Source organism: Coturnix japonica, chromosome Z (genome assembly GCF_001577835.2).
Source record: "Coturnix japonica isolate 7356 chromosome Z, Coturnix japonica 2.1, whole genome shotgun sequence".
NCBI lineage: Eukaryota > Metazoa > Chordata > Aves > Galliformes > Phasianidae > Coturnix > Coturnix japonica.
This window is the reverse complement of record NC_029547.1, coordinates 41,080,665-41,105,177: the sequence shown is the minus strand read 5'-3', so window position 1 is coordinate 41,105,177 and position 24,513 is coordinate 41,080,665. Positions and strand designations below refer to the sequence as shown.

General features: G+C 38.7%; 1 protein-coding gene across 1 annotated transcript in view; it reads right to left on the bottom strand.

Moving 5' to 3' along the window:
• The window catches only part of EPB41L4A (erythrocyte membrane protein band 4.1 like 4A), a 107,375-nt gene that overhangs the window by 58,977 nt on the left and 23,885 nt on the right, over positions 1-24,513 (bottom strand). Inside the window, exons 2-4 of the mRNA XM_015849456.2 lie at positions 9,723-9,827; positions 674-725; positions 135-213 (exon numbers count right to left, since the gene is read on the bottom strand). Of these exons, the coding sequence (XP_015704942.1) occupies positions 135-213; positions 674-725; positions 9,723-9,827 (236 nt within the window). The remainder of the gene's footprint in view (positions 1-134; positions 214-673; positions 726-9,722; positions 9,828-24,513) is intronic.

Genomic DNA, 24,513 nt, shown 5'->3' with positions numbered 1-24,513 from the left:
AACTCTCGATACACATTCAAGGAAAGATGTCCTGATGTTTAAGCAAAAAGGAACCCTGTCAGACTACAGTGTGCATCTGAACATACCACTACCCTAAAGAACAGCAAAACCATATTTTCATCTGAATACTCCACCTTGTTATCTCTTCTTTAAGTTTACATGGGTCCTCTGCATAGAATTTAATGCCAAAATACAGAGTGTATGGTGGTCCAGCTGCAAGAAAAAGAAATGGGTGTAAAAATTGATTGTTATGAACTTACAGTTATTGAGAATTGTTAGCAGTTGATGACAAAATGGCCATCAGTCTATCTTTGTATTTCACAAAACTTAAAAGCCACCAAAAAAAACAGTTAACCACCTTCAGACAACTATACACATGTCCCGGGAAGGGAAGGGAAAAATTAACTATGCAAATGACAAATGGTATAATTTATTATAAAGTAAAATTTAATCACAAAGAAATCTTAGTTATACAAACTACTGTTAAATGACAGCACGTTCAATCTTTGTGTGGAATTTTGATGTAATTACAAACTCTAGTAATACAATATCTTAAGAACTACCAATTTGTTGAGTCTAGAAAACAAATGTTGTACGGCTAAATACTGCCTGGAATACTGCTTCTGTTACTTCAACATCAGATAACTTCTTTAAATTCAGATCAAATACATACTGTTTATCAATTCTTTATGCTCAGCAAGGGTCTTTGCAGGATCCAACCAGTACTGTAAGACAGATAATTATGAAAATTAGTCACTTAGCACAGAAAATTAATACAGAATTATTGCAGTTCTACACTTATTCATATATTGATAATTTTCCCTAGAGAATCAGTACAAATTTATTTATTTTCTCATGGGACTATAGAAACTCAGCCCAGATTACAAGATTGTGAAGGTTTACAGAATGCCTGCCTGACGCACTTCAGTCTCTTAATGACAAATCTGCACCAGCAGAGCCATTTCTGATAAAAGAAACACATTTGTCTGTACAAGTGCAATGCTCTGCATATTCTTTAGGGGCAGCAGTTTTTCTGAAAGAAAATCTTTTGGTAATCGGCACCACATCTCAGGCTCCTGACCAAGCCGGCTCTATAGAAATATCACACAATGTAATTTTGCTGCCTACCTTATCTATTGCAGCTAGTATACCTACTCACAACCTTGCCATTTTCTTTGTAGGGGATAAACCTAAGCAGAATAATTCTGAAATAACAGCATCAGCAATGCATGTAAGATAAAACCTACAAGGAAAGAAAGAAAGTGCTATGTTTGATTTCTGAAAAGCTAAGGATTGTAGGGGGAATGACAGGCGTTACAGCACTCCTACAATGACTAAGAAATTACTGCAACAATGTAGTAAATTAATTTTTCTTCAAGTCCACAGAATGCAAAGATACAGGCTTGACTAGAAGCAAAGAAAAACTAGTTTCCACGTTCAGTACTGCTTCCAGTAGCAGGCAAAGGTGATCGCTGGAAACTGGCACCCATGAGGAAAGTTACAGAGGCCCATCCACCTGAAGGCTTACAATAGTTGCATTTAAGATGATCAAGGTATGTTACGCATACCACAGAGGGATGGACTGCTACAAGGGTTCCCACACCACATTTGAGAAACAGAAGTGTAATTTCTCAGCGATTACTCTGACTCAACTTTATTAAACCCTTACTAAAATCTTTGCAGTCACAGAACAGCAGAGCATCTGCAGACTTCTTATAGCTTTACATGGCACCAGCATGATGAACATTCTGCTCTTGTAATAACTCCAGTTACCTATTTATTATTTAGCTTAGCACTTCTATGATTCAGTTACCGGAAGAAAGTGTAGAAGACAAGACCATTCTTGTCATCACTTTTTTCCCTCACACAAACCTTTTGGACCAGCAAGAACTGGCATACCTTCTCAAATACTAGAAAAAGAAAGGCTGCAGAACACAGCCGTTAGAAAAGCACATTACAGCACATTTTATTTAGTTGTTTATAAGAAACTCCATGCCTGCCCCCAACCTAACCAGAGAATATGAATTAAATGATTAATTTAAAAACCCTTCTTTTTCTATATAGAGAACTCTTTGGGCTACAGAATTTATCTGTCAGAAGCAGCAACATAGGGAGGACAAGGAATAATGTTCTGAAAGATTTGAACAGCTGTATGCTTTGTTCTTGGTCTAATGGAAAAAAAAATATTGCCATTATAAATCCAAAACTGTTTCTAAAGAACCACCATAAACTAAAATTGTAAAAACCATCATCCACTCATTTGTCAAGACAAATCTGAAAATAAAATAATTAGGGTGGTACTTCACAAATGAAGGAGATCTTACTTTCAGTTCTTATCCCTACACATTTGCTCAGCAGTCAGGAGTGACAGCTTCACAAAGATATATGGTTTGAGAAGCAAACACTTCAAATGTTCAAAATTGTGAAGGGAAAAATATTCAATACACATGTTGACTACATCCACTAACTATTCCAGCAGAAACCTTCTTAATCTCAAAAGAATGTGGGATGGAAAGAAAAACTTGTCACACTTGTTCAAATATCATATTAAAAATACTTCTCAGAAATTATCTGAGCTAGCAGAGTCGCCTGATAAAGAGATTTCAAAGTCAAGAGATAGAAAAAAAATAAAAAAGACGTTTGTAGTGCACATTCTGACCACAGAACATCCCTCTTCCCAGAACTGTCTTCGCAGTATGAAAAACACATTGTAAAGCCAGGCTGCTTATCACTGACAACCTTACACTACATTGCGAGACTAGAACTATCCTGTTTCAAAATCAGATAAAAATATGACAGAGTAACTCCTTCATTAAAAGTATTCCATAAGTGAACCAAAATTAGCCTCAAGATGCACTGTCTTACAGACATCTTTGCATTTTATCTTTACTTGCATAGATAGGTAATTTGTGGGGGGAAAAAATTTTATGTATGGATCATCACTCAAGACTCCAAGTAAAGCACAGAACAGCTATACATTTCTGGTTGTCCCCATAATCTGAACTCCATTGTCTCTTGTACCCATCTGGCACACTGGCTGTGATAAGACGGGATTCAGCCACACAACTAACTTCTGTATGGACTGTATGGACACATGCAGGAAATACAGACAATTTAAAGTTGCATCCTAATTAGATATCTTGATTTTCAACATGCTGCACTTGATCTGGAACATGAAGTATATTCTTTGTAATGGAATTCAGAGGGAAATCTCAGAATTCAGATGCAGAAGGAATCTGAAGAGCAGAGAGGAAACAAATCTGGTAGCTCATATTGGCAATCACTTCCTTTCCTTTTTCCAGACTAACTCAGCATGAGGACTGCATCTTGAGCCCTCATCATGGTGAGACAGGCTGCTGCTACCCATGCTATGGAAGCACAGAATCAGCTGTCATAAGGAAAAAAAGGTCTTGTGAGGAAGCTGTGGCCCTCTAGATCCATGTGCTGCATAGGTGAGGTTAAGCAGCTCAACTCAGATGAGTTTACTGCTAGAACAGAATGCAGTGGGGAAGAGGCAAGAATCTAATCTATCTTGTCATATCTCTGGTAATGCCAGAAAGCCATACTTAGAATTGCTGCATAGATACTCTTTATTTTAAAGGCTGCCAACATTTTCCAGAATGGTGGTGGAAGGATGCAGATTTCTAATTATTCATTTGTAAGCCAAAGATGAAGGGAATTTCAGGGGGTAATGGAAAGGCGTTTTTGAAGCCCATATTAGACAATAAGGATGAGAACACTGAAAAAAACAAAAACCCCTACAACAGAGTACTCTACATACAGATATGCATATACACAGAAATAGTGCTGGGCACAGTTTAGAGCTCAGTGTTTAAAGTGAATAGAGAAATGGATTAAAGAAACGCAACACACTTGCACAGGAGGAGCTGACAACAAACTCCTTGTTTGTGAATGCTAAACTGGCTTCAATATGAAGCCCTGTGTTTTTTATCTTTTTTACCATTCACAGCAATTTACCACCTGTATCTCTCCTGCACAGGCAGGTTATCTGACTTACAAGCAGGCCCCTAACTACTGCAAATAGCTAGAGGGTCCAGCATTCACCCATCCAGTTGCAGGCATTACATTCTGTGAGCCTGAAAGAAGAAATCAATATTCACAGGGGAAAAAAAAAAAAAAAAAGAAAAAAAAAAGTAATATTCTTAGATATTAAATTTCAAACCATGAAACTACCCATTTATTAAATTGATGGGTACTAATTTACTAATTGTTATTTACAAAAAAACACCTAATATCAGCATAATGTAAGAAATTTTTATTTACTAAGATTGATGATAAATATACAATGATATCAAAGAGAAAAGTATTTCACATTTTTAGGTAGAAATGTAAAAAAATAAAATAAAATAAAAAATGTATTTATAAAAGCACAGTATATCTAAGAATGCATGGTCAGCAACACCATTTGTGCTTTTCACTCCCAAACTGGGAAAACATCTGAAGAGTATCGTATCCATGCACAATGCAGTATTTCATAATCAGCCCTTTTTAAATGGATGCAAGCATTTTTTTATGAATCTACTACAGTAATTAATTCTTGAAACTGCAGAGGGTTAAAGCAGGGTCAAATTCCACCAACAGGCTTGAAACAAAATATTAACTAGGCTGAAATGTTTGCTGTGGTATCAATCAATGAAATGTCTGGTGGAGATATTTATCTACTTCAGACTGCATCCTGCACTGTCTTAATTAGATTCTTACCAAGCTGTACTTACGTCACACATGACAGTCACTTTTGCTCACATTTTAAACAAAAAACAAAAACAGATCTTTTTCATTATAATCTGAAATTATCAAGATTGTTCCACAATTTAAGGCAACACTAACAACCAGGATTATTTCAGCAGTTTTTTCTGCAAGTGTTCTGTGCGTGTAACCACAAGTTGGTAAACTGAAGACATCTGGGTAACCTCACTAGGAAGTCTGAAAACTGAAAGTGCTCCTTATATAATACAAAATATCTAAATCATTAAGCCTTTCCTACATACAAAATACAAAGAGTGGAATGCTTGTTTGTTTTATCAGAAACTGGAATTATAATGACTATGCTTAGTATTAGATCAATACCAGCGCGAGTTCTGCATTGATCCTGCTGTACTTTCAAAGCTCACTCCTTAAGTGCAACTGCCTTTATCTCAGCTAACTACCAGCTTCATCTAAATTGTTTCAGTCCACTACGTATCTTCTGCAATTGTTAGTTCCTGATCAATATTATCAGTTTCCATTTTCTTTTAACTACTATGCAGCCCATATTTACAAAGCCCTCTTCCTTTCTGTATCATTTAGCGCACCAACTTTATGGGCACACATCAAACCCACACAAAAACACAATGAGCTAGTCACAGTACACGTTTTTCTAAGTTCTTGAGATCAAAACATAAAGTACATGATGTGACAGTAACATCCAACAGAACAGGCATTTTCAACTGTAAACAAGCATTGTATTAACATTGTGTGCCTTTTTCCTATACTTGAGTTAGATATAGCCAATGCACTGTTATCCTTTCCAATCAGGAATAACAGCTTGGCAACCACAGCATACTGCAATGACCTTATTTTATTTATAATTACTTTATTAATCATGCAAGATGGATCTGGAAATCCTTCAGCTGTGAGGTGGCACAGCAGGGATGAGTTCACGGCTGTTTGCTGTGCTCAGCTTTGCCTCAGCTGGTCTGACTGCAACACGCAGCTCACAGCAGAAAGATCTGTTTCAGAGTTACAAATAAAATACATCTACAATAGACATCTATAACAATGGCACATACAGCACTGCTATCTCATGTTTGTTTGAGCAGGACATGCAGGTTAGCATAACACTGCACTCAACTAACTGGGGCAGGGGAAATCAGCTTGTATATGATGTCGAATTAACACAGTGATACTGTATTTGTATTTCTCTGAGTGAAGCCTTAAGAGAATGCTAGTGCCCTGTACACTATGAATGTAACAGCTCAGATTATTTCTGCAATAAGCTAAGCACAAAATCTTTTTTTCTGTGAAAGAAACTCTAGAAGGATGACTTTTCCACATCCTTTTGTGATTAGACAAGGAAATAGCTTGGGGATTCGAAAGTACCCTTTACCTCATCAAAAACTGCTCAGCTTTTCCTGAGATATGTGTAAAAATTGCCATTTCCATTCTCTTCTAAGGAAGTGTCTCAAGAAAATATTGGCCTCCTGCCATAGCAGCAATTAGCCCAACTACCTGCCCTGATGCACATTGGGAATGCCACAAAGGCAGGAGCAGAAGTGCTTAGGAAACACTACAGACAACCTGCAGCATTAGCTGAACCCCTCTGTTGTTACTGACACACTTTTATATGTTTTAGAATAAATTACTGAATACTACATATTAACTAATTGGTACAAGATATTTCTTTCTTACTCAGAGCACAAGTAGACACCTTGTGCATTTCTTGGATGAAGTATTCTGGCAATTCCAAACATTCATGCATTTAATTTGCAAATTATATACTGTTCTCTTAACATGGAAAGTTTAGGGGAGCCTAGAATGTGAATAGAGAGAAATGTGTCTAACACTACCCTAGCAACAGTGTCATCCAACTTATGCTTTATCCACTGCTCATGACCCTTCTAGAGTCATCCGGTTCCATCAATCAGCTTTTTTTTTTTTTTTTGCCAGCACCTGTTTTCTCACTTGCTAATTAGTTTGTTAACTGTTCAGGGATAGGTCATTTTTGTGTCATGCATTCTTACACTACACAACATAGTGAAACCCTGTTCCCTCGTTAGAGCCCCTGGTACTACTAAAATAATTATGATACCACCCACCTAAGAAGTAGCTCACAAATACAGCACTAAAAAGACCACCTGGGAGTGCAGAAGCATGCAAAAACAACAGGGAAAATGGCCAAATAAGTTATTTCAAACCTTTAATAAAACACATAAACACATAAATACATTTTGTAGCTGTGTTATGTTCTTTAAAATTCATAGCTTTGTTCACTCTAATTCATCCATCATTGAGCTAAACATTTAATATCACCAAAAAAATGGAGAGAGTAAATAATAAAATATTCCCACAATGAGCAATGTATTAATAGGTGGCCAAACCACTTTTTCAGTCTGAGACTAACTCAGAGGTGTAGTTTTAAAACTAATTAACAAGCTGATCTTTTTCTCCTCTCCCCCAGGAAATCTGCTCTGGCCAAAACAGAACATACCCACTCCAAAATTCACAATGGGTTTCTTGCCAGTCAGTACAGGGCTAATTCCAGCAGAGTGGAATGTTTTAGCAATACCCAGTGTACAACTGAATACATGTTTATGGCTGAAGTGCAAGGTAGAATTTATTTCATGGAACCTTTCCTTTTCACTGGTCATTCTTAAGATGCTACAACTGCCATAGGACATGTAAAACTGAATATATTTACTCATTTATGTACTTCCCAGACAAAAACCTCCAAGTTTTAATTACCTATAAACAGACAAACAAGAGCAGGTAGGCACTCTCATAGCATTTGCCATAACACAGCCCAGTTGCAAAGCCCGCAGCACAACCTCAGCTAGTCACTTAGGCAGCACCTACATGGTAGGCAGATGCATTCCCTGCCAAGGACTGCAGCTGTCATCTCCAATTCTGCCTCCTGGCAGCCTTCCTAGCTTTGTGTCAGAACAAAGCTGATGTGGGCACCACTCTCCCTTACATCTAGGACTCCCCTGCAGTGAAAATCTGTGGGTAGGGGAGCATACAGCTCTCAAACGTTGGTTCTGTTTTGTGTCCCTTGCTAAGAGGACACTGAGTTGCTAAGCGTGCTCAGAGAATAGCAATGAAGCTGGTGACAAGACTAGGAAAATCAAAGACATCTAAGGAGTTAAGGTGGAGCTGGGGTTGTTTCTCCTTTTTTCTACTTGTTCTCTCTCCTGGAAAATAGGAGACTGAAGGGAGACCTCATCACTGTCTACTTGAACTACCTGAAAAGATCCTGCAGTGCAGAGGGTGCAAGTTTCTCTCCTCAGGTGACAAATGATAGGACAAGAAGAAACGGACTCAAGTTGCACCACAGGTGGGCTAGATTGGATATTAAGAAACTTTTTAATCAAAAGTATGGCATTGAAAGCACTGAAATGGGCTCCCCAGGGACGTGGTGAATACTCATTGCTGGAGGCATACAAGAAATGTATTAATGTGTTACTGAAGAATGATGGCACTTAGTAGGTCAGGTTAATGGTTTTTCTAACCTACATCATTCTAGGATTCTATAATCCCTGGAGAAAACAAGAAGCATGGCAGCTTCGTGATGGGTAGCCAGCCAGAAAATCAGGACAAAGCTACTGTTAGGTTTACACTGTTAGAGCATCATGTAGAAAATGGCAAAAAAGGCTCTAATTCTATTTGAAGAAGCTATATTAAGGGGCTATGCCCTCCAGCTCATGCACACTATCATAATACAAAGTGCACTGATATCACACAATCAAATTAGCTGTTTTATTACCTAGATGCATCCAAAAATGTGCATTTGTGCATTAAATCTTTCACAGAAGAGATGTAATCTTCTCTGATTTTCATAATACTCTGAACAACATTAAATATACTGTATGCCTGCCTCTGGAAATGATCCTAATAATGGCCATTTCTATTTTATTTGTCTCTGCAGGGAAAAAAAAAAAAAAAAAAAGCACTTCAGAGAGCCAGAAAAAAACCTTTTTAAAAGAAGGGTATCAGCTCTATAACCATACCTTTGTTTCCTTATGAAATCAAAAACACCATCAAGGTTCACAGTTCAGTCTGACTTTTTCCACACTGAATGAAATGTAGCTAGAAGTTTATCAATGAACTGAATTTACAAACATCTAGGCTGTGGCATAGAAATAAAGATTTATCAAGCACAGCTGCCATATATATCAACAGCATTCAGCATTCTTTTCCTAATACTGTACTGGCGTCGGTATCTACATTTCCACTTCAGCTAAAGTGAAGAAGATGGCAAATATTTAGTCAGTTCAACAACTCTGCTGAAATGCTTTGCAGTGGCACTGCCCCATCTCACAGCCTGCTTTGGCCAATGCACCCCAGATGAGTTTCAATTTTCTTGCCTACTAAGAGCTATAATCTCCTGCTGAAATAAGCCTTCTCTTTCTGGTGGGTCCTTCTCAAGAGGAACTCCTTCTTCAGAGTATGGGCTCAAGGATACAGCCAATTTCAAGGAGAGTCCTGAGGTCACGATCTCTTTCTTGACTTCTCCACCAGCAAACACAAAGGACATGTTAGGATATAATACATCAATGGCCAAGGACTACACTCCAAAACAGCTGCTCAGCAATAAGCCCAAGTGAATCAATCCATGACATACTTGGGGATCCTCCTACCTAGGCACAACAGCCACAGGCAAAGCAAGAGCAAGATGCTGATGATCTATCTCACAGAGAACTCACAACCAGGGAATCGTCACCCACTGAGCACTGCCTTCAGGCAAAGCATTAAAACAAAGAAACAAAAAATCCTACTCTCATATCACAGTTTATACTACTTATGCTTTCTCCCCCATGCAGAATTTAGCAGATGATTCTGTTCCTATTAATGGCCATTCCAGTAAAAACAAATGAAAAGAAACTACTACTGGAAAACTAAACCAAGTGAAAGTCGGTGAAAATACAATCTAATGGTCTGTAGGCACACATCACAAACAGGGTAAATTTTACAATTGTAAAACCCCATTTGGTTTGTCTTTTACTCACCGTTTGATGATTTCGGTCACAGTAGCGCAGTCCGAAGTAATCTATCTCCACTAGGTTTAAGTGACGAAATACGTAGCCCAGGACAACCGACCCTTTCGTTGACTTCTGTGGGAAAGAATTTACAGAGCCTTTTCACAAAGATTCTCTACTGATGTCAGCTATGTGCAGTGGCATTCATGCATTGTCAGCTTTGTCTGAAAACAAGAGGCAGTTCGCTGTGCCTCTTATCAAAATTTCAGCTATGCAGAACTGTTTTGTTCTAGTACACGTTTAAGCAAGCATTCTGTAAATATCTTCAGGTAGCTGGCAGGTGAACAGATAGAAAATGTATAATAAACAACAACAACAATAAAAAACCACTCAAGCATCATATTATGTTCTTTTTTCCTGCAAATTCCTGTTCTCTGATCAAAATACTAAACCTCGTGACATATGTCAGTTCTAAAATCATATACTTCCTTTAAATATGGGCCAGTCAGACATAATTCGACAGTGTAGATCAGGAAGCTGAATTGTTTTTAAGACTTACAGCCATGCATAATTAGCTACTCTGTTACTGCTGTTTGTTAAGCAGATTACACGGCATGTGTTTTCATTTATTTTGTTTTTGATAGAAGTAGGAGCAGTCCTATATCCTGAATTGAAATAACGCCACTGTTTTCTTGAATAGTAATTAACTTGAAGATATATTCCAGAATTAGCAAACAATGCTGGGGACAATTCTACATACAGTGTTCTACTGTTAATAACATAATATAGTGTGTTCACCTCCACCTGAAAGCCTCATACTTGTTTTTTGCATGGCAGCCAACACAACTAATAGGCCAGTAAGATGAGAATAATTACACAGACCGACCACTCCTCAGAATCAGTTTGAGCCTTTCACTACTACAGTCCTAAATTCCTCATGAAAATATGGAAATAACTCATAATTAGGTATTGGTTAACTGCCTGTCAAAGACAGTTGAAAGACACAATGCCAGTAGCCAATTTGCAGTAAATTTCATAAACTAATTTGCATCCTCATTAATCCTCTATATTGTAATAAAAACATGAGACAGGTAAAGCAGGAAGTGGAGACTGTGAGATACTGTTTGTATCATTTTACTTTTTAGGCTATGAACAAATAATTTCAAAAATAAAATGGCAAATATTAACTATAAGGACAAAAAAATGCCCACACTGGCAAGCTTTGCTAGTGAACTTTCAATCACAAAATGACAAGGAAAACACAACAATCCCTTTCCAGCAGGTGCACTTGGTGAGTATCTGTGCCCAGCCACAAGGGCAAGCTCAGTACAAAGTGTCAGATGACCAATTACAATTTAAGACAGCAATGACAAGGCAAACTTCTGTTGCAATGTATCCTTCCAAGCAACTAGAATCAGATACAGCTCCAGCATGTAGTGTGAGACTTAATTGTCCCCCAAACAGAACATAAATTAGGGAAAGACATAACAAAGGTAAACAGATATTCTCTAAACACTTTTAGGATGTTGAAGAAAGCATAGCAAAATAATGGTTTTATTAACAGATTCTTTAACAACAAACTGAATTTGGTTCTAAGAACAACATAAGGCAAGAATCATCCTTCATCAGGAATCAAATGACTTCAACAAATCATTTTATTAGCAGATCTAAAAGACAATAATCCAGTGGCAAAAATGGAACAGTCAGTTTTCCAGTCAAACAAGTTAAAATAACAACAAATGCTTCTGGAAGCAATCAGACACTAAAATAACACAAAACTTGGGGGATTTTACTAGGTGCTCTTTCAAGGTCCCTTCCAATCCCTGATACTTTGTGATTCTGTTGTCATAGTAGTCAAAGCTATTCAATTCTCCACTATTACCCTATTCAGGATTCAGCTAGCCTTCTTGGCTGGCAGTTTTTCAGTCAGCTTAGGAATGACATGGACTCTGCTAAAGCCTTTGGAAAGTTTTGCTCCTCTGGTGGCTAATCGCTAGCTTCTGTCCCTGAAAAAAAAAAAACAACACAAGTTTCACACCTGATTCTGATGAAATTCAAGACTCCCTTCTTTCTGTTCAGAGATGAATGCGTAAAAATCTTTTTTTCGTGCATTTTACTTCAACTTCTTGGCTGAGGAAGAATATAAATGCTTCATTTATTCTCTCCACACAGCTCAGTTATCATCCCCATGGCTGTACTTCTGCAGAGACAGGCAATCCAGCTGAGGGAAAATGCTGCGCAGAACCATCACATCTGGTGCAGCAGGCAATTCCCTACATCTATGGCAAGATGTTGGCTGTCCTCAGCCAACCATGCTGGGTGCCACCACTTCCACAGCCCTCCCCTGCAATGCCTTTCATATCCTGTCATGTGAGCCAGACGACTGCAGAGGGAAGGGCCATCCCTTGGCCCTCATGCTATCCTCACCTGACTTAATCTCATATTTTCCCAGCACTGAGCATTTCATTCACAGCATATGGCACTGCAAAAACTACATAATCCAACTTGTATTAAGCTCAGACTTGCAACAGGCTTGCATTCTGAGGGGTAAACCCAAGTATGTTTGAAAATTTCATCAGCAATGCTTGCAAGAGAGAACAAAGAATTGTTCAAATGAGTCATAACATCTTGCTCTACATGCTAGCACTGTGGCTTCATTAAACCAGAAAGGCAGGTTTCTACTGGCTAAAGAAGATGACAGGCACAACATAAAGGAGAGGTCTAATTTAGTTGTATTATTTCCATCAAAAAGAAACAGCTTCTTTAAAAATGGTGTAGTGCTATACTTAAACTTATTCACATTATATGTATGTAGTCAGCAGGAATTATTCTTTTCCATACTGTTCCTTGTTTTAAATCCCCCATAATTTTTTTCTGCTTTATATTTGGGGTTTTTGTGTGTTTGTTTGTAATTTTTTCCTCTGTATTGTACTCTTTGTACTCACTTGTGTTGTAGCACTGCAAGCCAAATCAGATCCATACTCAACATTAGATGAATTTAAAGAGAAAGCAAGATGCACATCAGTGTCTGTCCCAGAGGAAAGCAATGTAGGCCCTGAAGCCTTCATTTACTAAAAACAAAATAAAGCACAACATTGTAACATCATCTTTATTAGTTCGAGCACCCACTTAAACCTTTCTCCTAAAAGTAATTCAACCCATGGAGTCTAACTCTTATCCTCATAAATGCTAGGAAAGATGCAGATGAGCTCAAGTCCTTACAAGAAAGCTTAAAATTTCAGTTTTACACAGCTGTTGTTCTCTGATGTGTCTACCTTTCCCCACCACTATTAAGTCTGTTGGAAAGCCACAGCTGATGCCAAATTAATTACTCTGCTTATATACTGGCGCAGGATAAGAATAGAGGAGAAGGTTTCTCATGAGGAACAAGGAAGGTTATGAGTGCAGGGAGGTAGCTATGAAGCACGATCCTCAATTGCATTGGGAGATTCAAAAACACCAATGAACCATCCCCAGGCTTCCCTACTGGCATGGCCACACAGTCAATGAGACTTCTGCGCAGGAAGTGCATGTGAGCTACACCATGGACTGGGGAGCAGCTGCTGCCCATGCTGTACACCCTGTGCTTGCAAGCATGGAGACAAGTAAAGCACAGGGCAACACTGGGACACACAGAACAAAATGTAGTAGTTCGCACAAATTGAAGGTTTCTAAGAAGAAATTCAAATGTTGTATAAAAGCAGCCTATGATCATGCACCTTAGGAAGAGTAAGGCCCCTACTGCTCAAAGTACACATGTCAAGGAAACAAGCATAACTTGGAGAGCACTGTTCTTGCTCACTCAGGTATATTTTCCCCTGTACCTCAAGTTAAAAAAAGACCAAACAACACCAGTCTGCCATCACCTTCCATCTATAGAAGGCAAGGCACAGGGCTCTAGAATCCAAGTTCCTGGTGGTCACCAGCATTGAATAAGGACCCCACCTCCCCAGGGCAATAAACCGCCAGGCCTCAGTTTGTACAATGCATGTTCAAGCAGAGAAGGCATTTAAATTAACAAGTTTTAATATTTACAAATATTCAAGTGGATGAAACAGCTTGACCTCAATTTGCAGTATGCATGTTCAAACGAAGAAAATTTTAAATTAGTGTTATTATCTATGTGCATTCTCTCCCAAAAATATCACATAAGTAAACACTGCAGAAGCTGAGGATCTAACACACGCAAGTGCAATAACACCGTCTGTCCTAAGTACACATCATACAAATGTACCACCTGAATTAGAAAAATCTATTTCCACCTCCTCTTTTACTGACAGCGGACAAATCAACCTGTATTCAGCTTGTATTTCCTGAGAATACCTCAGAAGTTTATAGATGCATGGATAGATTTCCCCATCTGTGCTCCTAGGAACCTGATACAGCGTCTGCACCAGTTCTGAAATGTTATCTGAGGCACTGATTTTTAAGATGCCGGCATGGTGTTGTTTTTACTAATAGTGATCTAACTGACTCCACTTATGACAGGCCTTTCTAGAAAAATGTCCAAAGCTACATCTTCCTTGCCCTTTCTGTGACAGTTTTTCATATCCCAAATTTACAGATACCTCACAAAATCTGTTTTAGTATCTATCCCTTAACAGAAGTGAAAGTTCCAAGTGGTAGAATCTCGAAATGGTTAAGTCTTTCCCCCTTAACTATTGCCTACAATGCACTCAGATGCCTGGTTACAGATAAGTATAAACTGACTTAGTTCATTATGAAAAAATACCCACAAAAGGTTTAAATAAATATTTACCAAACTATTGGGTAATAGGAAACTACTTCAGATCAGTTGACTTTCTTTTAGGAGACAGGCAAGCATAGGAGAGACATAGACCTGGTACTCCAGGACCAGAGCAGGACCACAAAAATAATCCAAGGGACAGAACACCTCTCCTACAAGGACAGGTTGAGAGAGCTTAGGCTCTTTGGTGTGGTGAAGAGAAGGTTCTAAGGTGATCTGATAGCAGTCTTACAGCATCTGAGGGGAAGCTACAGAAAAGAAGACAGACTCTTTAGCAGGTCTGTGGCAAGAGAACAAGGTGAAATGGTTTCAGTCTCAAAGACAGTAGATTTAGGTTAAATATAAGGAAAAAGTCTTTTACAAGCACAGTGGTAAGGCTCAAGAACAGACTGCCTAGTGATGTGGTTGATGCCCTATCACTGAATACTTTCAAGGTGAGGCAGGATAAGGCCCTGGGCAACCTGATCTCGCTGAGGTGTCCCTGTTCACTGGAAGGGTGCTGGACCAGATGGACCACAGAGGTTCCTTCCATCTCTGAGAATTCTATAATCCTATAATTTATTTGGTAATTGCCATCATTCAGTTCCTGATCTTGTGATCTGAGCATAGAAAAGACTTAGACAAAGAGAGTGCACAATGCAGGGAAACACACAAAAATCAGTGTGGAATAACAGAAGTGCAAGCCAGAGAGTAGCAGAAATAATTATTCCAAGGGACCGAGAAATAGGTAATTTACACTTACAAGTCACTGCATGAAAACAGTTAAGAGATCAACACAGGCAGCAGGGCTGATGAAGGCGAGAATACCAAGTTCGGACTTTGCTTAGGGTAAGAAAGAGTGAGAGGGTGCCTTGCTTTTTGGTCAGTCTTGTGCTTTGTACAAACAAGCTCCCAAAGGTATGCTACGCTCTGACAGTAGAGCTATTCATACTAAATGAAAGAATTGCCAAAACAGAAGATTAACAAGATGTATGCTGGTCTTTTCCCCCATTCTTCTGGCTTCTAAGAAAAAGATGACAGAACAGCAGCAACAAAGCAATTCAAACAGTCTTAGCCAACTTGCTTATAACTTGAAAGCAAATGCAGGACTGCTCTGTTTAGAAACTAAAGAGGTGGAACTCTGGGAGAATGAGCACCTCCTCTCTAGTTTTTAACACCTTTTTTTTTTTTTTTTTTTTTTTTTTCCAGAAAGCTTTTCAGTATTTACCAGCATTCCCTCTTGACAGTCTTACACTTCAAGCAGTTAATCAAAGTAAGTGACATGTTTAAACTGTTCATTCTGGTACTTTAAAACTGCAATGTATAACAAGCTTAATGTTCTCTGTACAACACCTGATTTAACAGAACCTTTTACAGTGATGTCCATGTGAAAAAGTGAGCAATGTTAAAAGTGAGGCTTTGGTACCTGAGGTGCTCTCCCTGGGCCCCAGCGCAAAAAAATCACAAACATTTTCAGATGTGGAACAGAACAACACATACCAAGAACAGCAAATTTAACTACAATATTTGCATTAAATCCCCAATTTTTATTTTCTGTGTATACCAATACAGTCAGCCTAAGTTCAGGTAAAACAGAAAAAGTAAAAGAAACAATCCAAACAAGGATAAAAGGAAAAGGATCAAATCGAAAATGAAAGTGCTTCAAAATACATTCACTGCAATGCAAGACAAAGTAAGCAATAAATTGCACAAAAACCAAAACACTACGCTTACAGGAAAAGTTTCAATGAATGGAAAAACATTTTGTAGATATCACCTCAAGACAATTAATGAGAAACCATGTTTGAAATTTGAAATAAATCTGTCAAATGCTGCTGAACTTCTCATTTCAAAGAATACTAGTAATTTACTTGCTACTGCAATATTAATAGAAGGTTGATGGTTACATTTATTATCCTAAAAGAGTACATGACTTTTCTATAAAGCTTTTGTAATTCAACTGCTAAGATGCTTCCTGTCAGATTGATCCAGCTCTAATTAGAGTTAACTCTTCTTGAAATCTGTCACAAAATGGAAATTTGTTTGAAAAATGAAGAATGAAATTTAAGATAACTTTTTCTAAAATCACTATTCTTCTGAATACAGTGGAAGACTTCTTCCTCTGGAAGTGGATTTCTATCTATGTTTAGAAGCAAATTCAGACAACAAAATAGATAAATAAGTAACAACTGTGTTTGCATCAGGATAAGAATAATTTATTCATTAGCAGAATGTAATGGCTGCTAATGGAGTAACTCTACACTCATTCATTCTCTGTTGCCCCTTCTCGAATTGCCAGTTGTGCCGAACAGTTACTATCCACGGACACATGCTGCACAAGGTCATATTACCATTTCAGCGGTACTGGGCTGCATTCAACTTTAACAACCTTGACTGAAACAAAGCAAAACAAAACAAAACCGCTCCATGGGAAAGGAAAGACTCCGACAGTCCTGCGAATGCAGCAGAATGTAAATGCCACACCTGGTGGCACAGCCGCTCGATGCTCTTTACTGCCAGAGGAGACTCCTTGCCCCTCACAGCAAGGGCGCCTCACTCAGATGTCATTCAATTCCTGACTCACTGCAGATTTCAGCTCTGCATATTAAGATGCCCCCACAAGGATCAGGTCAGGATATTTTTCCATAGTGCTGTTCTGTGGGACCAGTAGCAGAAGCAAGTTGCTTTGACAGCCAAATGATTTTTTCATTGCCTCTCTCTTGGAAACGGTTTTGAATGAAGCTTTGTAAAACAACAGAATTCAAAACTTGGTGGCATGTTTACCAACAAGTAGATCAAGCAATGTCAGAAATAATTGCTTGCAAACTTCTCACTAATAACTTTCATTCAGAAAGATCCCCCAAGATTCTCAGACTGAACTTAACAGGTATTTCCTCAGGATTGTACTGGATGAGTTTTTGAGTGTGGAGCACTAGTGACAACCCAGCTTTCATATGCAGTATTTTACCACTAAAAAACAGCAGAATAATATATTCTACCCACTATGAAGGGAAGCTACAGCACATTTTAGGCAGCCTTGTTCCCCTGTGTCATCCATTTCTTTTCCCTTTTAGGAATTAAACTTTTCAAATGGTAACATGATCATAATTCCAGTTATGCAGATATGGAAACTACCTTCTCAATGCCTAGTCTTCATCTGTTCCTTAAAACTTGATATATTTTGAAGCATCTTTATATGCTCCCAGAACGTTGTATATACATAAGAACACAAATCTGAATGCTAATGTACAAGCAATTGTAGGTCAGTGTTCAACCAGTCAAGGTAGTTTGGCTATTAATACAAAATCCATGTTGGAAGTTTACAGCATACAACACCACAGATTGCCTTCTGAAATATCTCTGTATCGTTATCATTAGATCTGTTATAACTTGGCTTTGAAATCTATTTCTAAGTAATGTTTTTTGTTTTGATTTGGAATGTAGAAATTGAATATCTTAGATATCTATGGTAGCTGCCTACTTGAATTAGCATAAATATTCCACATATCGAAGAAAAAAAGGAAAAACAAACCCACGCTTAATCAGAGCTAATGCAATACATCCCCATGGAAGAGAGTACAAACATCATACATACATACATACATATATATATATATATATATATATATATATAATCTGCAATAGCAGATACATTTCTTTCCTTTTGACACACTATCAATAACACAAGTATATTAATAACGCAGAGAATAATAATTTGCCAAATTTACAGAAACAAACCTTTCTTTACACTTAGTGTAACACTAGAGAATATGCCTATTCATTAGCAAAATGTTCATAGAGATGTAAGCAGTTAATCCTCCAACGCCTACAGCCTACGTTTTGTGTCTAAGGAAAAATGCATCCATCCAGCACCTTCATTATCAGACCCAAGAGGTTAACTAATAAAATGCCTCAGGCATGCTATCCTTTGCTAATGGGCATGATTATTTGTAGAACACCATGAGTGCTCATACATCTCACTTCAGAAAGGTTTTAAAACCAGCGATTTGAATACATACAGTAATTAAACTACAAATAAATTTTAAATTAGGAAAAAAACTACTTATTAAACCAGAAGAAAAAATAAAAAAAATGTGTTTAGAATTTACCAATCATGCAAAAATAACTTTGTGAGCTTTTTCACTTGTAGGAATTTTTAAGAATTAGCACAAAAACCTTATCCTGTTTAAATCACTAGGAATTTTATCACTGATTTCAGGGAAGATAACTTTAATGTTATGAATACGATTTCTACTACTTACACTACAGTGCTTAGGACAAAAGAAGTCAAGCTTCGGCCTCAAATCTGCCGAAGGCCATTAACTGCTAACAATGGAGCTGACTGACTCATGCGCTCAATCACCTCTGTTTGAACAAAAAAACTTCCATCTTCCTTCCAAACATTTAGGAATGTAACACAACTGGAGTTTAATTAAAGCAAAATAAATTATAAAACCAAAGACTGATGGAAAAACCTTTTCAGTTTAATCCATAAGCTTGCAGGTAGGCCACTAGTGTACAGTCAGGACTGTACATCAGCATATCTCTAGTGCTGCTGCAGTTGCATTCTGCCAGTGAGCATTAGGCAAACCTCAAATGATTGTGCTTTACAGTAAGCGACTCAAAAGTACTGGAAATGCCCAGTGTAATTCTTTCACTGCAAGCAAATTACACTATGTTCTGCGGACAAGACTGTTACATTTCAGAAAGAAAATCACTGCTTTTGGTTTCAGTTTGCTTGAACTGTACGAGGTTCTCTTTCTTTTTTGGAGCCAACAAGGTTATTCACATACATGCTGAATACATGGCTTCTGACAGCCTTACTTCTGTTTACGTTAAATACAGCTTACTGTGTGACTTTTACTTGTTCCTATTCATACTGAAATACAAAGTCGAAGAAAAAAAAAAAAAAGAAAGAAAGAAAAAGAAAAAGAAAAAAAAAGCAGCCAAAAAAACTGCTCTTCAGCAGGATGCAGCAATCCACACCAGCTCAATATCCACTTACACCACAGTAAGGATTTATCCCAGCACCATTCCTGATGGGCTCTGTTTCCAAACCACCAGTGTGTACTACTGTGCCTCAGCCCCAGAAAACAATCACACAATATGAAATGCCCACAAAATGAAGGTGCTCAAATGTAAGTCTTACTGAATACGGCAGTTTTAACAAATCTAGCTACATCTCAAACAGGTGGCACAACTTCCCTATACTGCTTGTGCTGAAGAAATGATAAATTACAGCCTTCTCAAATGAGAATGTTAGGCTATGAGAGTCTGATCAATACTTTAGTAGACCATTTTCACACAGTACTAGTTACAATGGAGGTGTAAAACTCAAACCAAAAAAAAAAAAAAAAAGGAAAGCAGGAGTTCAAGAAAGTTAATCAAAGCAAATTAAGTTATATCTAAACCTCAGTAACATCTTCTATTGTTAACCAGCAAGACTGTTGAAGAGCAAACACCTCAAAAGATAGGTTATACATAAAGTTGGTTACAGCATTAATCTCTGTTCACCTTTAGCACCATTTCCAGAAATGTTACCTCTGAGGAGTTGTTGAAGAGAACAGTCAGAAAGGTCTGGGCTAGTAATCCTTGTCATGCATCCCTTTAAATAATTATTAACAGAAGTTGCTTAGTTCAAGCAGCCCCCTTTCAATAAATTACTATGCCTTCAACAGATCTGCTTTGAAACAATGTCACCAGAATCACAATGACTCGCACAGAAGCCTTTTTAAGGACAATACAATCTGATAGCTTGGCATTAATTATAACACAGATGACTGACTCTATAATTCTTACATTTACTTCTGCATTTCGTGTTTTTATTCAAACCAATTTAGCTATACATACAACCATGAACTATTACTATTCAAAACAGAAAACTGTTTGGACAGCTTAAATAGGCCTAGCTGTAACCACCCCTATTGTGAAAGAACAAAGCTTTGACTTTCCTTTGGGAAAGGCAATGCCATGCTGAATTTGCTTAAATTTAGTAACTTGCTGAGGAAAGCAAACCGGTCCCAACAGAAAACAGAAATCACTCTTTCACTCTTGGCAATCATTGCTTAAGGATTGGCAAAATAATAGCAATTAAAATAAATAAATAAATAAATAATAAAAAACAACTTTGTTATTATATACAGGAAATATGTTAGGATTTAGTACTGATCAGCTGCTGCTAATCGTGTAATTTATGGCCCCTATGGTAGATCCAAATTTGCTGTTTTGGAACCTGTGGATCATCATAGTATGGATGATGAAACAGACCTCCCTCAGTTACACCTTTTGTTGAAAGACAGACTTCTTATCACAGCTTTGTAGCTCACACATTTCACTGCCAAATCTGAGGATACATCAACTTCCCTTGAAGCTAAGATTCTTCTTCATATCTCACTTATATACGGAAATAAGAAAGGGAGTATTTGAAAAACACTAAGTTGAATAGCAATACTAAGGCAGATAATAAATATAGTATCATCACAGTGTGATGCATCACGCACCAGCAGTGTGCTCTAGCAGCTTGGAAAGCAAATGGTATCCTGGATTCTAACAAGAGAACGGTGGCCAGCAGGGACAGGGAGGTGACTGTCCCTCTCTGGTCTGCCCTTGTGAGGCCCCATCTGGAGTACTGTCTCCAGGCCCAGGGTTCCCAATACATGAAAGACAGGGAGCTGCTGGAGAGGGTCCAGAGAAAGCCACAGAGGCTGGAGCACCTCCCCTATGAAGAAAGGCTGAATAAGCTGGGCTTGTTCAGCCTGAACAAGAGAAGGCTGCAGGGTGACCTCATTGCAGCCATTCAGCACCTAAAGGGAGGGGGGGGTCAACTCTTTGAAAGGGTAGATAATAGCAGGACAAGGGAAAATGGTTTTAAGTTGAATAAGGGAAGATTTAGGTTGGATGTCCAGGGGAAGTTCTTTACTATGAGAGTGGTGAGGTGCTGCAACAGGCTGCCCAGTTGTGGAAGCCTCATCCCTGGAGGTGTTCAAGACCAGGTTGCATGGGGCCCTGGGCAGCCTGGTCTAGTACTGGATACGGAGGTTGGTGGCCCTGTCTGTGCAAGGGGGTTGGAGCTTCATGATGCTTGAGTTCCCTTCCAACCCAAGTCATTCTATGATTCTATGATCACACCTGCAAAACAACTATTAGAAGTAATTTAATCATTTTATTTTATTCTCCCAATAACTTTTTTTTTTTTCTTTAAACCTGGTTGGTCCAAGGGAAGGGTTTTTCACTTAGTTCTAACAAACAAGGCAATTTTAGAGACCTGGCTACGTGGATATGTGCTAGGTAACAATTGTTTAAATTTAGCATTTAAAAGCAATGTTTCTTTTAAGACAGAGTGACCCTTACAGCTTTATATTTCCGGATTTTCAGGAAACATTTCCAATACTTTTTATTACAACATTTTATGCAGAAAAAATGTACGAAAATTCTTCCAAGCTTTCATAACTTCAACACCCAAGTATGATGCTAATCTCTAAGCATGAAATAATATTGCTTTTATAACCTATGCTGATGTCTTCAGTTACACCTGTATACTGCTTTAAACAGGTGCAATCAATTAGCATTTAAGACATTTATGTTAATAAGGTACGAAAAAAAATATTTTATTGGTCCTTCATTCACTTGTTTCTATATATAAAGTTGTTCAGAGAAAAATAAGCCAAAATTTCAGCCCGAATCTGTGGTAGCACAGCCCCAGGCACTGCTTTGGAAAGGAACAGAGATAATTGGGACCCCACACATATACACAAGCAAATCTTGATTTAAAGCTGTTGCATTAGGCTCTGGTCCAATCTCTTTATAAAACCAGAGAACTGATTCAGGTCTCAATTGACAAATTACAGTGTGGATGCAAAGACTATGTGTTAGATGAAATCATACCATTTTCTACAGACGGGTTCCACAAAAGGAACACGTTTTAAATGTGAGAACTTGTTTCCCAATGTTTCAAATGACCCAGTTTAAGAATACAGAAAACTACCATTAACAGTGACCATTAGCACTGTTGGCTCACTCAGCCATGCAGTAACAAGCTTAACTATTCCAATGCCATTGTCTCATTCAGACCTCCCAAAGACCTAGAAACCCAGCTAAGGAGGTCTATGTTGCCTTGCCAGCAACACCTCAAGAAGCATGAATCCTCTACATCTTCCACTCAGACTCAGTGATACTACCAGGTCTTAGAACTGCCCTGAGGCTGAGGAATACACACAAAACCTGGCATGTGCATGAGGAGCCAGTTGCCCCTGGCCCGGGAAACTGAAGCTGGTAACAAGTGGGGATGCCAACAGCCCAGTGGAAGATTCCATTGCAAGCAGGGAAGCAGCAAATCTCAGAATTAACGTCCAACATTTATAAGTTTGACTTAAAGCAGTGCTTGCACCATCCATCCAGAAGGTTTAAGAAAACAAATTCTAGGCCGTCTTTAAAAGCTTTAAGCAGAAACAAAATCTTCACTGAGTAAGGAGCCAAACATGTGTCAACCCTTATTCAGCTAATCCCTGGAATTCATTTCAAAATGCAACCTCCACTCCGAGATAGTGTCTCTTACTTTAATATGGTAAATACCATTATAATGAAGAACGAAGTCTATCAACTTCATGAAAATGGAGAATAAAGTAAAAATTCAGAATGTAGTAGGGCAGATAAATCAATACTTAGAAACAAGTATAATGCATATTTACAAGGAACTGAAAAAGTCTCCATTCACTAATTAATGATCCCACGCTCTAAAATTTTAAAACTTTTTCACAGAATTGTAGGGGTTGGAAGGGACCTCTAGAGATCATCGAGTCCAACCCACCTGCCAAAGCAGGCTCCCTATACCAGGTCGCACAGGTAAGCATCCAGGAGGGTTTTGAATATCTCCAGAGAAGGAGAATCCACCACCTCCCTGGGCAGCCTGTTCCAGTGCTCCATCACCCTCACTCTAAAGAAGTTCTTCCGCACATTCGTGCGGAACTTCCTATGCTGTACTTTCATCCCATTACCCCTAGTCCTATCCCCACACACTACTGAAAAGAGACCAGCCTCACCACTATGGCTCCCACACCTCAGGTCTTTATAAACCTGGATCAAGTCCCCGCTCAGCCTTCTTTTCTCAAGGCTAAACAGACCCAGTTCACGTAGTCTCTCCTCATAGGGGAGATGCTCCAGGCCCTTCACCATCTTAGTGGCCCTCCGCTGGACTCTTTCCAAGAGATCCCTGTCTTTTTTGTACTGGGGAGCCCAGAACTGGACACAGTATTCCAGATGAGGCCTCACCAGGGCAAAGTAGAGGGGGAGGATCACCTCCCTTGACCTACTGGACATGCTCTTTTTAATGCACCCCAGTATGCCATTGGCTTTTTTGGCTACAAGGGCACACTGCTGGCTTCATTGGTCAATGCGTCGTCCACCAGGACGCCCAGGTCCCTCTCAGCAGAGCTCCTCTCCAGCAGGTCTTCCCCCAGCCTGTACTGGTGCATGCAATTTTTCTACCAGGTGCAAGACTCTACACTGCTTTGTGAAACCTCATCCGGTTTCTTACTGCCCAGCTCTCCAGCCTGTCCAGTCTCGCTGAATGGCAGCACAGCCTTCAGGCGTGTCAGCCAATCCTCCCAACTTCGTGTCATCAGCAAACTTGCTGAGGTGGTCACTATCCCCTCATCAAGGTCGTTGATGAGATGTTGACAAGACCGGAAGCCAGTACAGACCCCTGGGGGACGCCGCTAGTTACAGGCCTCCAGCCAGACACCGCACCGCCAACGACAACCCTCTGCACTCTGCCAGTCAGCCAATTCTCAACCCAATTCACCACCCACTCATCTATCCCATACTTCCTCAGCTTTGTTATAAGGATATCATGGGGGACAGTATCAAAAGCCTTTAAAAAAAAAAGCTTTCTTGTAAGTTTATTTTGAAATATGACTATCAGTAATTCACTATCACCATTAATTTCTCATACTCTTTCTGAAATCCACTGACTGAAGTTTGCAGTAGGAAACAATGATAAATATCTTTTCTGAATAATAAATATTGGCACTTTTTTTCCTCCTCTCATCTATTAGGAACACTGTTATACCTCATCAATACCTGGAAGCATAAAAGAGT